This window comes from Opisthorchis viverrini (assembly GCF_000715545.1).
Source record: "Opisthorchis viverrini unplaced genomic scaffold opera_v5_460, whole genome shotgun sequence".
NCBI classification, from domain to species: Eukaryota; Metazoa; Platyhelminthes; class Trematoda; order Opisthorchiida; family Opisthorchiidae; genus Opisthorchis; species Opisthorchis viverrini.
In genome coordinates, this window is record NW_008752115.1 from 121,325 (window position 1) to 135,898 (window position 14,574).

Sequence of the window (14,574 nt, forward strand, 5' to 3'; positions counted from 1 at the left end):
CTGTCTGACTGACTGTCTCTAGGTGGCAGAAAGTTAACGGCGTGACGTGCATGTGGGAACTGCTTGAATTGTTAGAAGTACTTGGTAAAAGCGACAAATTCTCGGTCGTCCGCTTAGCAGGTCTGTACACAGTAATCAAATCTTTATACGGTTTGATTGTGTCAGGTGATTAGTTTTTGTCTGAAGAAATTTTATCGTCGATTGTCTCGGGTTGGTGTGGAAGAAGCCTTGGATTTGAACGTGTAATACTCCGTGACTACCAATAGTTTAAAGCATCGTGTCTCACAGTTAGGGATTTACATATGTCCACTCTAATTCGGGTGGCAGGGGCGGTGCGTAACTTACAGAATGAGGATATCCGAGGGCAGGTAACAATTCTACCCCTAGTACGGTTACAGAGACGTTTTTCAAAATACAAGAAGCACCTAGGGGCCTCTTTAGACGAAAGCGCTTCTTTGGATCAGCTGCCAAAGTTTTTGGCCAGGCTATTGCCTGGGCCTGTTCTGCTAAACCCGGGCCCATCGATTGTGCCTACATAATAGGTCTTTTATTGCCTGATCAAATCGCTGAGTTAGCTGAGGTTGTTAATCAGTGGTGGCTGTATTTGCGAGTGTTTGACTTTTAACCGTGAGAGAACGGGAGTTAGTAGCAGACGGCGTGATGCCTCGTACGGCCTCTAATCATATCTAGTCATATGATGTCACTCCATGAAGCAAGGTGTCTTTGTATTATTCGGGCTGAAAACGATGAGGGCTGTTCATTGACCGGTATGGAATTCTAAACCCAAATTCGGAACTACTAATGGTTTAGTTAATGGCAATCACTTACCAAAAGGATATGGGGAAATGCACGTATAGGTTGATTTCCAATGCGCTTGAAGATTGATCTCAATACACAATAAAAAAAGATAACTCGCACGTAGTTGTTACTGAAAACTAGCGTGATGCACATGATTTTCACCGGGGAACATGTTTCAAATATATTTTCTCCCTGGAATAAACCACTCATAAGGTTGATAAAAGGTCTTCGACAGCACAATTTATCGTTTCCACCAGAAGGCGCAGTCCCTCCGTTTGCGTCAACTTTATGTTCCACTTGAACACCCCATTTTTTGTAGCCGGCGAAAGAAACTCATTTCAAAATTAGGTTAGTAATAACGGAAGTTTCAGCTGAGGCCTGGATGAATCTCTAGCTTATGTTATTCTTCAGCTGCAAAAAATTTGGTTTTTAAGTAAAACACGACGTTGACAGAGACCCGGAGATTGGACCTCTCTGGAAAATGGAGAAATGATCACTGGTCGTGCAGAAACCTTATGAGTGACGTGTTCTGTCTAGTGACTGTATTGCGCATCTCGCATGTCATAGCATGTGAAACGTGGAGCGGCCTTTATACAACACATTCATTTGAGGGATATCATGAGACAGGGATCCATTTGGGACTCAGCTGCGTCTCCTCGTATTAGAGTTATGTTTCATTTCTAATGTGGCCTAGACGCGATATCAGCATCACCTGTCAAAGACAGAATATACAGTGCCGTCATTCTACGTATACTAATATTTATATCAGGCGCTGCGTTTGTAAGAAATTTGGAGTCTCTCTGTGTTTGGCCATCACTGCCTCCGAGGTAGTATGCAGGCCGGTAGAGATACCACATCGGTAATGCTAAGGTACGACAGAGGGCAACCGGGGATCTCCACTCTCCATAAATAGGTCAGGTTGTCGTTTCCCACAGGTTACGCTGGGTAGGTCAAGTACTTTATACGACAGAACACCGTCTGCCCATTGAACCCTATTCAATCTAACCTTGTAGCGGATTAAAACGACACTGAGGTGCTCAGTCGGCAAACTGAAAACACTACATTTCCAGACGCGTTGTGAGCTGAAAAGCTGGAGTGAACTGCTTTCTTTCTTATGTGATCAAATTTACTTAACCAGTTCCTGACTAGACTTAGAAATGGCCTCAAATGTTAGCAAACATTTGCGTGAAATCCGGTATGATTAGGAGGCTGCTGTACTTACGCTGGGTAGGTCAAGTACTTTATACGACAGAACACCGTCTGCCCATTGAACCCTATTCAATCTAACCTTGTAGCGGATTATAACGACACTGATGTGCTCAGTCGGCAAACTGAAAACACTACATTTCCAGACGCGTTGTGAGCTGAAAAGCTGGAGTGAACTGCTTTCTTTCTTATGTGATCAAATTTACTTAACCAGTTCCTGACTAGACTTAGAAATGGCCTCAAATGTTCGCAAACATTTGCGTGAAATCCGGTATGATTAGGAGCTGCGCTGCTGTACCATGTGCGCTGTGAGTGTTCCTTAGTTGTTCTGTATAGAGCAAATTACATCAGTCCAACACTGGGGATAATATTTCGAGCTGAGGAGCAGAGCTATTCTTCTGCAAGGCTGTCTCTCTTGAGAGAGGGGATTTCGTCGTACTCTCGTTAACTAGATCCCCACAATCTTACCCGATCATATTGCTTTGTTAAAAAAGTCACACTCTTCTAGCAGTAGCACCTCAAATAGGTGGCATCGTCTTTTGTAACATTGCTTTTATTAGGAACTGGTTCCAGTGATCCCTCTCTAAGTTGAACACACTATCGTTTTTCCCATTCAGTTAGCCGAACAGTTGCATCTTCCTTGTGTCTGTAAATCTGTAGTCGATAGATTGCATTCGGTCTTAGTGTGTGCAGACCTGTGGGCTGTCCTCTATTTAAAAACTGGGCGTATAAGTTTATAATGAAGAACATCGGATCGCTCCTTCCGTTTTTTCCGTCGTCATATCTGTTGTGTGCAGACCTGTGGGCTGTCCTCTATTCCAAAACCGGGCGTATAAGTATATAATGAAGAACATCGAATCGCTCCTTCCGTTTTTTCCGCCGTCATACCTGGCCCGGTTTAGGACAACTGTGCAAGCACATCGTTGCTTGTTGATTTTCATAGTCGATATAGTTATTGTCAATGTGTGGTTTCTGTCTTCCAACCTGGGCAGTCGTTTCAGCCCTACAAACCACAGAACAATTGGTAGCTAGTCCTTAGGAAACTGTTGGTATTTCGCGACATTTGTCTTTGTGCCGAACCTGGTCACAGCATGTATCACACAGAAACCAAGCGGTTCGTCGTAAACCCAGTTTATGGATACTAATTGTTTCGGTTCTTCTTGCAGGAAAACGATTGTATTGTAAATGTCATGTCAAGATTTAATTTATACGTTGCAGATCCTGATAATTGACAAAGCAGTTCTGACTAATCTAATTTACCAAAAATTTCTCACACTTGCATTGCTTGTGAGATTGGTAGCCTGCGCTGCATTTTCTAATTTTTGGCGCATTGGGATTACGACCCTCCCCTAAAACAAATATGGGTAACACCCTTTTTCGTACAAAGGTTTCCTCCAAATGGTTTGTCCCGTGTACTTACGTAGGTATTTTAGAATAGGATTTTGATATCACATTGTAATTTACTTGGAATGACGGATGAATAGCTCTTCGCACTGATGGTATTATCAGGAAATTTTACCACCAAGGCCGTGGACGATTCGATTGCAACCCAGTGCACTGAACATTTTGTTGACCTGATACGAAAAAATCCGTCAAGTGTAATACAAGATTGGATGTTCCCGTCAAGTGTAATACAAGAAGAATTGGATGTTCCGTTTATACTGGTTGGCTTATGAGTGTTCATGAGTGTTCGGTACATGTAGATAGACACGATAATCATGTCTCTGGAATCTTGAGTTTTGTCAAAATCTTAGCAGTCTGCCAACGGTTTGATTTAAAAGAGTTGCAGGTCGAATTCAATTCGTCTGCCGCAAGAGATGAAGGCATCTTCCAAGTCGTGATATTTACCTAATTAACATATCGTTACTGCAACATGACATATTTTTATGTTACATTGACTCACCCATTTTTTGGCGAACGATGTTGCGGAAAATGATGGCTTCTTACTAGACCCACTGGTGTTTAGTTCTCATAACATATTCTTCAATTAATGTCGATTAGCCTAAAAACAGAGCTAGTTGGCCCCAAGGGACCCGGCAATTTATCTTATCCTTGGACCAATCAGACTCCAACTTTCTGCAGTGTATACAATTTATGTTGCCATGTCATGCAAAAGACATGTAGTGCAAGCTATTCGGTGTCTATTTGAAATCAGGGTTTTCTGTCGTCCATCTAGCTGCCAGGCCAACTCAGTGTTTACAGTGGGCGTTTTTCCAGCTCAAAAATGATTTGGTAAGGAACGGCGCCATACGCTTGCTGAATCTGCTTTTGATCACTCAAGGGAGAATCATCTTGCCGTAGCAGCGGTATGTAAAAAATTCAAGATAATACGTCTGGCCTCGACAGGCAGAAGTTTAATTGGCCAAGATAGCATGCTCTCTACACCCGTTGTTGCCTGTTATCTGATTAAAAAAAGCTGACCAATGAAAATGAGGACCGTTATCATTTATGATGCCTTGCGAAAGGAACAGAAAATTTCGTTACGTACTGTCAGTTTTGCTCGGGTTTTGCATGCAGGCAACCGCAGAAAAACAGGACAGCTGCTGCGAATCGCTTTTGACACCCTAGAAACTACTGGGAAGATATGCTCCACTAATCGCACTTTTCACTTTGGCGTGTCACTCTTGAACTTGTGAGTCCATCAATGTGAATCGTGTTCCTTGTACGGACGATCATTTTTTGCGACTAAAACGCAGACCATCTCCATCCTAACTAAGAGGTTACTAAACAACCATACTGAAACCGGTCGTGGGCTGTCGAGGAGTTTTAAGCAACCTTGTGAGTAGTTTTCTTTATGAAAACCATACTGAATCTACTTTCCCTATAGCTCATACACCTTTGGCTGACTGATAGATGACCCAATGGAATGACACAATGCTCAGTAATTCACATCAGGGGTGTATTGGCTTTTTTATTCATTAGAAATTGACTCCTTGGAAAAGCAAGTTGCAGACGCGGGGCTTGATGGGCTACTCGTTAACTTGTATAGTGCACCTGTATCCACATATTTTCAAACATTCGCATCCCAACACATATATCCCTACTTGTACTTCAATACTTCATTCCGTTAATACTGACAACAGGATTAGCGCGCCCTCCTGCAATCCAAGGGAGCGGTGTTTTCATGAACCATTTGACTCTGAATTGAATGGTTTCTCCCTGTCAAAAATGCTTGATAATGTCTTACACATAACTGAAAATTGGACAAAATACGTCGTTGAAATAACCTGTGTTGGTGTTTCTGAAAGCAGTCCTTGATGAAATTAAAAAAACTATGCAAAATCTACAATTTTCTTAGAGGGGCGTTCAGTATATGATGGACGAAAGCTGTCATCTTATGAAGAAGAGACATTTAACTCATGTGAAAAAGTTAAACAGCAGCAAAACGCCTTTTCATTGGCCATCAGGATTCTGCTTCATACTAGGTACCGGTTGCTCTTCAGGGCAGGACACGAGTTAGTTTCTCCAAAGTATGATAATGTGTATGTATGTACCCTGTGGTCTTGCCTTTGAAGGGTAGTAGCTGCTTTTCAGTTTCTTCACATCCACTTTCCGAATTGGGATACCACAGCTTCAGTGGATGAGGACTGGCCAAAATTCCAGAAGAGTAGCAGGGCTGTACATTAGTGAGATTTCTAACACCACATAGAAAGCATCAAACATTATTGAATGGGCTCAAACTGGCGAAACGTTTTTGAACATTTCACACCCTAAGCCCTGGGTCACACTGTCTCCAACGCACCTCTTTGTGAAGCAAATGCACCATAAAGTTGTACATTAAAAAGTATTACTACCTCAGCTTGGCAGAAATGTAAAAATGCAGCAACACCATAATAGGAATTTGAACTGGCCCCTGTGGAAACTGGTGTACACTTTTACAAACACATCCATATAGTAATGTGATAAATGTAAATTCAAGAAGGGTGAACACCCAATTGCAAAAGCCAAAGGAATTGGAACAGAAGGAGAGGTACTCGAGGCAGCTAGGAGCGGTAAAGATTTTCACAGTTGCTAACTAATTCTCTGCTTGAGTAGTGTATGGGCTCACTAATCAGTCCACTTAGTACACAAGTACCACAAGCGCTTGCGACGATGACGTTCCGCGGTAAGAAACGTCCATAAGCGGGCGACGGTCAGATATCGACCGAAGTGTTTTGAGACTATATAACTTAAGGTAGGAACTCGTGTTTGGACAGAGTGTGAACCAGCTTGGTATGGTCTTGCACTTGAATTACTCTGATTCTTCGGCTTTCCACAGAATCATTCCAGTCAGGACTCCTGAACACCTTGAAGAACATCCTTGCGGTCCTCGTCCGTAACGGATGAAGTACGTAGGTAGTGGATCTGAGTTTTGACCGTTATCATAAATCTAACATTGACAGGACAGGAGTCTTCTCACCAGGGGTAACATAATACTGTTCAGGGGCTTTTGGAAAGTCCACATGCAGCTTAGTCTGTCCATCTACTGAAATGCTTTTTCATTTTAAGCTTTTTGTTACCTGGTTCGATAGACGAACTTTTTCTGGGAAATTATAATATCAGTATAGGAAATCGTACTTGGAACCAGCGGGCAATTTAATCGCGCCCTGTTAGCAAACAATGCTGACTTTTCTCGCCACTAAAGTAGTTCTATATCATTTTCCTCTTGCAGTATGAAACAATTGCTGCTGCATTTCAAGAATACGTCCCGTGTAGCGATTATCGAGCCTTGGTTGCCGAGCAGATTCAAAAAGGAGTGGACTCGTATCCAGAAAAATATCAATTTGCGGGATTTCATGAGGCTACGGCTTCGGGATTGAAGTGAGCGATTCTATCGTGCATCAGCTTTCAATCTACTTTTAAAATTTTACGTTTCCGGACATACTTTCTCTGAACCATTTGCTAAAATATTCTGGTGATTACTTGATCTGAGGCTTATTCACAAAAGACGCCTATATCCTCTGTCAACCGAATTTGTAGTTGAATTGTGTACGCCCCATTGGCCAGTGGTGTTTTCAATCATATCGACGTCAAATTTGCCCGATTACTTCTCTTTATCAAAACATTTGAAGCATCGTGCTATATGAAACTGATTCACCGTTTTCACTTAACAATGGAAAGCGTGACCTGAATTCATGGCGACTGGTTTACACATCGACTTTTGTCTTTATCGCTGCATAATTTTAAGGCATCGAAGTAACCAGATTTAGAAGAACAACAACAAAATGCTGAGTGCAACTGTTGAGATCGAAATATGCGTAACCATATAGCAGAATGTGGTACTTTTTCCAAACGCAGTTCACCGTGCATGTGCTTTTCATCTGTCATATGTTATGCTGTTTCGTCACATAGGAACGTGTGTGTAGTAAAACCTAAAGAGTTTTAAATTGATGGTATTTCGCCAAGTCTAAAGCGATTTATTCGTAAGTATCATCTACCCTAGAAGCCCTGCTAAGTGACTATCTGGGCAACGGCGGTTTACGGTGACCTCAAAATTCTAGAGTTTTGGTTAATTCAGGCTCCGGAAAGGGTCGACGGACTAAGAACCACCTGTCCCAATTAGACTGTGCCTAAACGCTGTCAATTTATTCGATAAAAGATCTGGAAATTACAGTTGTCGTATCAGCGCCGCAAGAAAAGCAAGGAGCGATTTAAAGAGCATGCAGCTTCACCTTGATTTTGCAATTGATGTGGGAGAGCTCTTAATACCTGTCTACGTGGAGATGGTAGTCAGAAAGATGATTACGAGTAGTCCAACATAGGAGTGGTTAAGAAAAATATCCGGTCATAAACCCGCCAACTCTGTTCGGCAAATGAGCCAGCCAGGGTTAACTAATGTATAGTACAGTTCTTCCATTCCCTTGGACAGCCGACACCTACGAATGCCACCTAGATTGTGCAGTAAACTACATCATGTTTGTTGGAGTGCCGCTAAAAGTTTTACAGTTGCAAATCAGCGTTTACTACACATAAATGACTAGGAATTGAAGGTACATCCTCTGCGGCGCTCTGAAATCTCGGAGCATACAACTACTTCACTGTGTCCTTCACTGTAACCGTTCCAGTATAGCGGAATACCATTTTCTGGATGTGACAGAGACTTATTACTGTTATAGTGTGTAGGTAGACTTTTTTCACGAAATTTTCAGGCAATTTGTCCATTACTATGATTCATATGCTAAGATGCACTGATATCCTATTTGACACAACAAAAACAATGGAAGGTCTAAAATGCTGAGTGGTTGAGATCGTTACTATGATTCATATGCTAAGATGCACTGATATCCTATTTGACACAACAAAAACAATGGAAGGTCTAAAATGCTGAGTGCAACTGTTGAGATCGAAATATGCGTAACCATATAGCAGAATGTGGTACTTTTTCCAAACGCAGTTCACCGTGCATGTGCTTTTCATCTGTCATATGTTATGCTGTTTCGTCACATAGGAACGTGTGTGTAGCCTAGAAAGGGTTGCTCCTAGAGAAAGGAAGAAGGCCTTCGCTGCGCAGTTATTTACTAGAAAATGCCAATTGACCCGTTACAGACTGTTGGACAGGGAAGCAGAACTATCATTTGCATCTTATTTACAAAAGTGGACATCCATCTTCTTGAACTTTCCTGGATATTCATCGACTCCAGTCATGCATTGCTCAAATCCAAACAAATATTACAAAGCGGCTCCAGAAATTCCGCAACAGATCTCCCTTTTTCAAGAGATGCAAAGTGAAATTCTATACTACTCACATGCCTCCCCATCAGTATTATCACCGTTATATTAGTGGGCTTTATCGCCATTTCGTTCTTCGGACTTCAACCCTGTAGCTGCGAGTATGGATGTCGAAACGCCTGTTCTGTCTCACAGTCAGCGACACCCTGTATCCTCTTACACAGCCTACAGTAGTCCATTTACGACACGTCAATTTGACCCTTTCAATGATGGCATGGTATAACGCCTTGTCCGCCTGTGTGAGGCCATATACAAACAAACAGCTAGACCATTCGTTTGCCTTCAAACTTGGCGTGTCAGTAGAACTCCCACCAAGATCAAAGTGTCATCGCTGACTAGCGCTATTGCTTTCGGCTGGGAAGACGGCGTACAGACTCCCACGGATAATGCTGGTACCAACAGGAGACTACGTGGCGACATTAAGGCTAATGCTAAATCAGAGTTGCTGCTTCTTGTCTCCTAAGTCGTCGAATTCCATGGTTATTTAACCTCGGTATTTCCAGCTAGAAGGTTGCATTTATATTTCGTACGTTTGCGTTAAATTAGCCCGTTCCTAAATTATTTACGGACAACAAACCTGTGTGGAATCCCCTCCCCTAATTATTCTAGTTATCGAACGTTTAGTCAAGCTGATACGGTACTCCTTATCTGTTAAGATACCAGCTGGAAGGAGCTAAATTTGGTCAGAATAAACATATGAGCGTAATTTAATCTGTATTTGTGATCACCACGCATGAAAACACGGTCGTATACGAGAGGAAGCGCTTTCAGATTTGGCGTATAAATTTAAAACCACGGCATATCTGATGCTGCCCACTCATAATTCGAGAAATTAAACATTGCTTCATGAAACCCAGCAGCAATCACCCTCTATATTTGCTCTTACATTTTGTCTTGTATACCTATGAAACGCCTATCTTGATCATGCCATAGATGTGTTCACACCTTTCTGGCGCTCAGAGTTATTGAACATCTGCGACTTCCCAAGACCACTCAAGTAGAGCAGTCGAACCTTCTCCCCTGAAAAGATTCACCACTTTTACAACAGCCAACATTTGGCATTCTAAACCTTGAAAATATTCACGTTCCCTTAGAACTTCTTTACCATTTCTATCCTTCTTTTAGCTTATTATTTATTTAGTTTATTTATTTATTACACAAAGCTACAATAGGCTTATTTAGTCTGTCTTCGGCGTACTTCGTTCGGTCAACGAGTGCCTTGGTTTAGCTTACAAACACAATTCATAGTGTGCCAAATGATCTGTCTTCGGCGTACTTCGTTCGGTCAACACAATTCATAGTGTGCCAAATGAGTGTCTAGCTGACGTCTAATCCAGGTCACAAATTTTTGGAAAGTGGACTCTAAGTATATCCAATCGAGCGACCTCATTCATTCTAACTAAACCGAGGGAAGTGTATGACTTCAGTTAGACTGACAGTTCTATGGCAAGAGAGTCAAACACTGATGTCCTCATCACTTCGCGGCGACTAGTACGTGAAAGTTGCTTTCTTTGCTGAGATTGTTGCGGCAACTTTACTCCTAAACATCTTGCTTGCTGTGAATTTCTCACTTGCATGCGCCGGTTATGACAGGTGACAAAAACTCCCGGGTGTTTGTCACATACATATATTCATTTCTGGTTCACGGATTTCCTACATGGGCCGTTATCGCTACGGGACGATTACTGTTTTTCCTTAAAAAATATATGTATTGGAGTCTACTTTCCGCATGGTATGCAAATCACTGTCTATTTTAGTTTATTGACTGTCGACTGCGTGCGCAGTTTTGTCAAACTGTGCAGCGAGATTCAGCTGGGAAGCTGAACAGGATCGGGCATCGAAATCCATAGGAATAATAGATTGTCTGTCTTTTACACAATGACGGGTGGCGCTACTGTGGCCTACTAAACAACATACCAGGGACGTAGGCTGGAAAATAGTCGGTGTGGCTAGTGCATGTCCCAACTGACAGACGGCAGAATAAATGAAGATTCAGTTCATTTATTCCCGAGCGGTAGGTTAGTTTTCCTAGACGCAAGCAAATTAACACCGAGGTGCGCTTTGCTGTACAGGATTCATAAAACCTTAGATGATAAGATAGGTCTGCAAAGCTGAGTAATTCTCTGTGACATTGCTCTAGTTAAGTGAAGTACCACTAGCTTGGGCGCCGCACGGGAAACACGGGTACCTCATTGTCAACAGGAGGATGGATAACCTTGGTTACCTCACAGTTTGACTGTCCTCAATGCTTTCTAAATTACAGAATGTTCACAAAGGGAGATATATTAATTAGTACGTTCATAGACGATAGATATCACATACATTTCGGTCTTGCGTCAGAGGTAACATCGCAGTATCTTCCGTGCGTCATTTCTTCATGCTTGAAACTGGCCATTTTTGATGGGTGCACTCTGCGCCCTTATTAAGCGATTTCGTCCACAGTCCATTCGTGAAAAGGTGTCTTCGCACACCCAGGGCTTATTGTGATCGATTTGGTTGTTCATGAGTTGCGCGACGATTGGCCCGGTTTTATAATGCCTCGTTGCTTGCTAGAATATTGGGAATCGATGCACTCTGAACCCGAAGATCTTTCTGGTAGGCTATGTGTGTTTGATCAACCGGGTGAATCTTATTTACTGAGTAACTTCTTGGAAAACGGTTTGTCATGTAAAACAAGATATAATAAATTCTATATTTTTAGCCATTGATGGGGTTGTGTGCATTCTGCTGGTTTGGGGGTGTAACAGAAATACGTACTCATTTATATGCTTGTATCAAACACAGTAGACAGTCATTATGCAGAATACGACCCCACTTCACTGAGACATGAAATAATGAATATGGGCTCGAGTGCCATGGCTTTACATCTTCCCGTATTTGGCCATCCCACAGGGGATTAAAATACCTCAGGTTGGACTGAGATTGCTATTGATCATTTAGACTGTTGGAATCCGGTCACGAAACCCATAGCCCTACTTTTAGAGGAGCATAAAACGGGCTTCGAATTTTGTTGGTCAACGGCCAGTCCAACAACAGACGGCTACGACTTAATGTGCTCACTGCCATGCATAGATTGTTCCGGCTTTTGCTGAATAGAGGCCGAACCGTAGTATTGCAAAAATAATGGTTGTTTTGTTTAGTTAACTGTATTTTGCGGAGACGTTACCTAACGTGGACCAATGTATTTTAGAATTGTAATATCTGGCTTCCCGATGGTTCACACGCGCTAATCTCAGAGAATAAGTTGAAAACTGCGGGGCATTTCCCGACTTGTACGTTGCTTAAAAACCAGTGAAAACTTTCGAGAAATGTGCTCGAATACCATATTTTCCGTGGTGACTTAGAGATTCTGAAGAATCCTCTCACGCATACATGACACTAAGACCATGATGTCGTAATGTCTGAGTTAGATTCCAAAGGCCATTAAACTGATTACTATGACCCAGTTTTTCCACTGATGGTCACGACCGTCAACGAGGTCAGGGAAACTTTCCCGGATGTCAGATGCATTCAAAGGAGTCAGTAACTCTTTCTCTTCTTCAGTTTACATTTCAAAATAGACAACAAATGAAACGAATGAATGAAACTTGGTATTTGGTGCAAAGGCGAAATGGGTCATCGTCTGAATGCTTTAGAGAACATTTTCAATCATGGATATTTTATCCCTTCTGCATGGGTTCCTCAAGAATACCTTCCAGAATCTCAGGCATATAAGATTAATAATCCCCCAGTTTATGAACTTCGTACGGATAAAAATCTCGTTTTTGTGGTTTTGATCAGTATACAGCTGATCTGCTGATCTAAAGAAGTAACACAAATGGAAGATGGCGTCTCAGCAGAATGTTTTAGCTCAAATTAAGTACAAGGGGAAATCCCAGTTTTTCTTGTTATTCCACGGATGATCAAAATGCAACAAACTCAGCGAAATTCATCTACGTGCCTTTTAAACTCGCAAATGTAAAGCATTACTCTACATAACTGACACGTACACTTGATTCACATTCTAACAGGCGTTGACCCTGCCGGATTATCACGCCTTATGCCAGTACTTGTGTACTCATTGTGGTACACAGCTTCCAATCAAACCAGAAAATAAGAACATTGATTGATGAAAGTTGTTTTGCCTGCCCTTCACTGTCATCTCATTGAGGTTTCCGCTGACCGTACAACTCCCCCTTAAGCCCGAACCAAATGGCTTTTGCATCTTCCTCACATATCCAATGGGTACCTGTAGTCCACCATTAACTTCTGACCCTTAATCTGTTGAAACAACTTTAGCAAACGTTTTGCACAATCCCATCGATAATTTTCATTATCACGTGTTACACTCGTTAAATCCAATCAAATGACTGTTTCCTCGGAGTTTCCGCTTGGAGTCGCACCAATCCGCACGACAACCTAGACGGTAATTTCCATAATTTTAGTGCCGCATTTGGTTGATAAATTTTTAGGCTTCGCTATTTTCGGCCTTTAACGTCATCAATCGCTCAGTTGCACTTCTTCGAATAGACCGAGCAATCTACAATAGGACTCAAGGGTATCCGGTGAATGTCAAACCACCTGTGCAAGCGCTCCATCTAACCACACAAACCTTGCGTCTATTCAGCGATATTGGTTAGATTGAATTGTGAGTGCTAAACATTTTGATGCATCTGAAAAATTTGGGTGGCGAATAACACAGCGTTATCCAAAACATATGATGAAACTCGATTATGTAATTTTCAGGACCCCAAATTTTGATGCACTAAAGGCTCAGGAGGTTTCTTCTGCTAAACCGAGCAGTCTGGAAGACATATTCTGTTGAACTCCGATACAACCAAGTGGCGAATTATCCGGGTAGAAATTTACTCCGATAATCTAGAGACTCGCTAACCAACTCGGGTTGAAAAATCATAGTGAAATAAATGGACTGAAGTACTGCTCCGAATTTTCTAAAGATACCAATGAACTTGTCCAAGTTAATGTTTTGCTGTCTTAAGAATATCATAGTCTTAGGTTTTCTGGTCCTAATGTTAAGTCTAAAAATTGATACATACTCTCTGCCATGGGTAACTCGTTTGAGTCACCTTCGTTTTCACCTGTGCTTGGCCAATTTTAGCAATGCAACTCAGGGAATATTGAATTTGTTCTTCTCAGCGGGACTGCATCCCCATACGTAAAGTAATAAATGCAAACCACCTGCTGTCTTCTATTTGCCTTGCCAGAAAATCTATTTATGGCTACTTCCGCCCAAGAAACCGCGCATTGTTTTGGGGTTAGTAATCTCAGTCTGTGAAAAAACCACCGAATTTCGATAGTCCGATTAGTGTTTACACGGTGGCGTCCTCTACAATTAAAAATATAATTCTAAACATGTAGTGTTTTACCTGTTGAACTGTGAAAAAATTTCCAATCAACAAAAACTACCTTGACGTGTAACACTAATTATGAGGTTCCTTAAAGCTCTTCGCCTTTAGGAAACCTATAGTTTGTGTATTGTTAACACTTCGATATGTCATACATCGTATCAACTGAGGTATGAGCCACCCTTTACGCGCTGTTTTCAATTACAGACTATCATAGAATGTTTGGTTGAGCCGTGAATACTGAATCCGCTTCAAGATTTAGTGATTTCAACAAACGTTTTTCGCCTTTTACATGTGGCTACCGGCTAAGCCGATAAAGTATTTTCTACATGGATGAGAGAGCCGTGATGTTCTCCTGCGAAAAATGTCGCATACACACAGAAGAAAGGAAGCTGAAGGTTTTCGCCGCCGCTGTCTTCGACATTTGTTGACGGCTCAGTCTTTGTAATGACGGCGTCCGAGAGTGTTTTCATGATCAGCCGCGCCTCTCTCAACTCCTTTGAAACGGTGTTTGCAA

At 41.9% G+C, this 14,574-nt stretch overlaps 1 protein-coding gene across 1 annotated transcript in view; it reads left to right on the top strand.

Annotated features, from left to right (window-relative positions):
- T265_11177 (hypothetical protein) overlaps positions 1-14,574 on the top strand; it is a gene marked incomplete at both ends in the record, with an annotated part of 126,235 nt that overhangs the window by 82,682 nt on the left and 28,979 nt on the right. Inside the window, one exon of the mRNA XM_009177766.1 lies at positions 6,656-6,804. Within this exon, the coding sequence (XP_009176030.1) occupies positions 6,656-6,804 (149 nt within the window). The remainder of the gene's footprint in view (positions 1-6,655; positions 6,805-14,574) is intronic.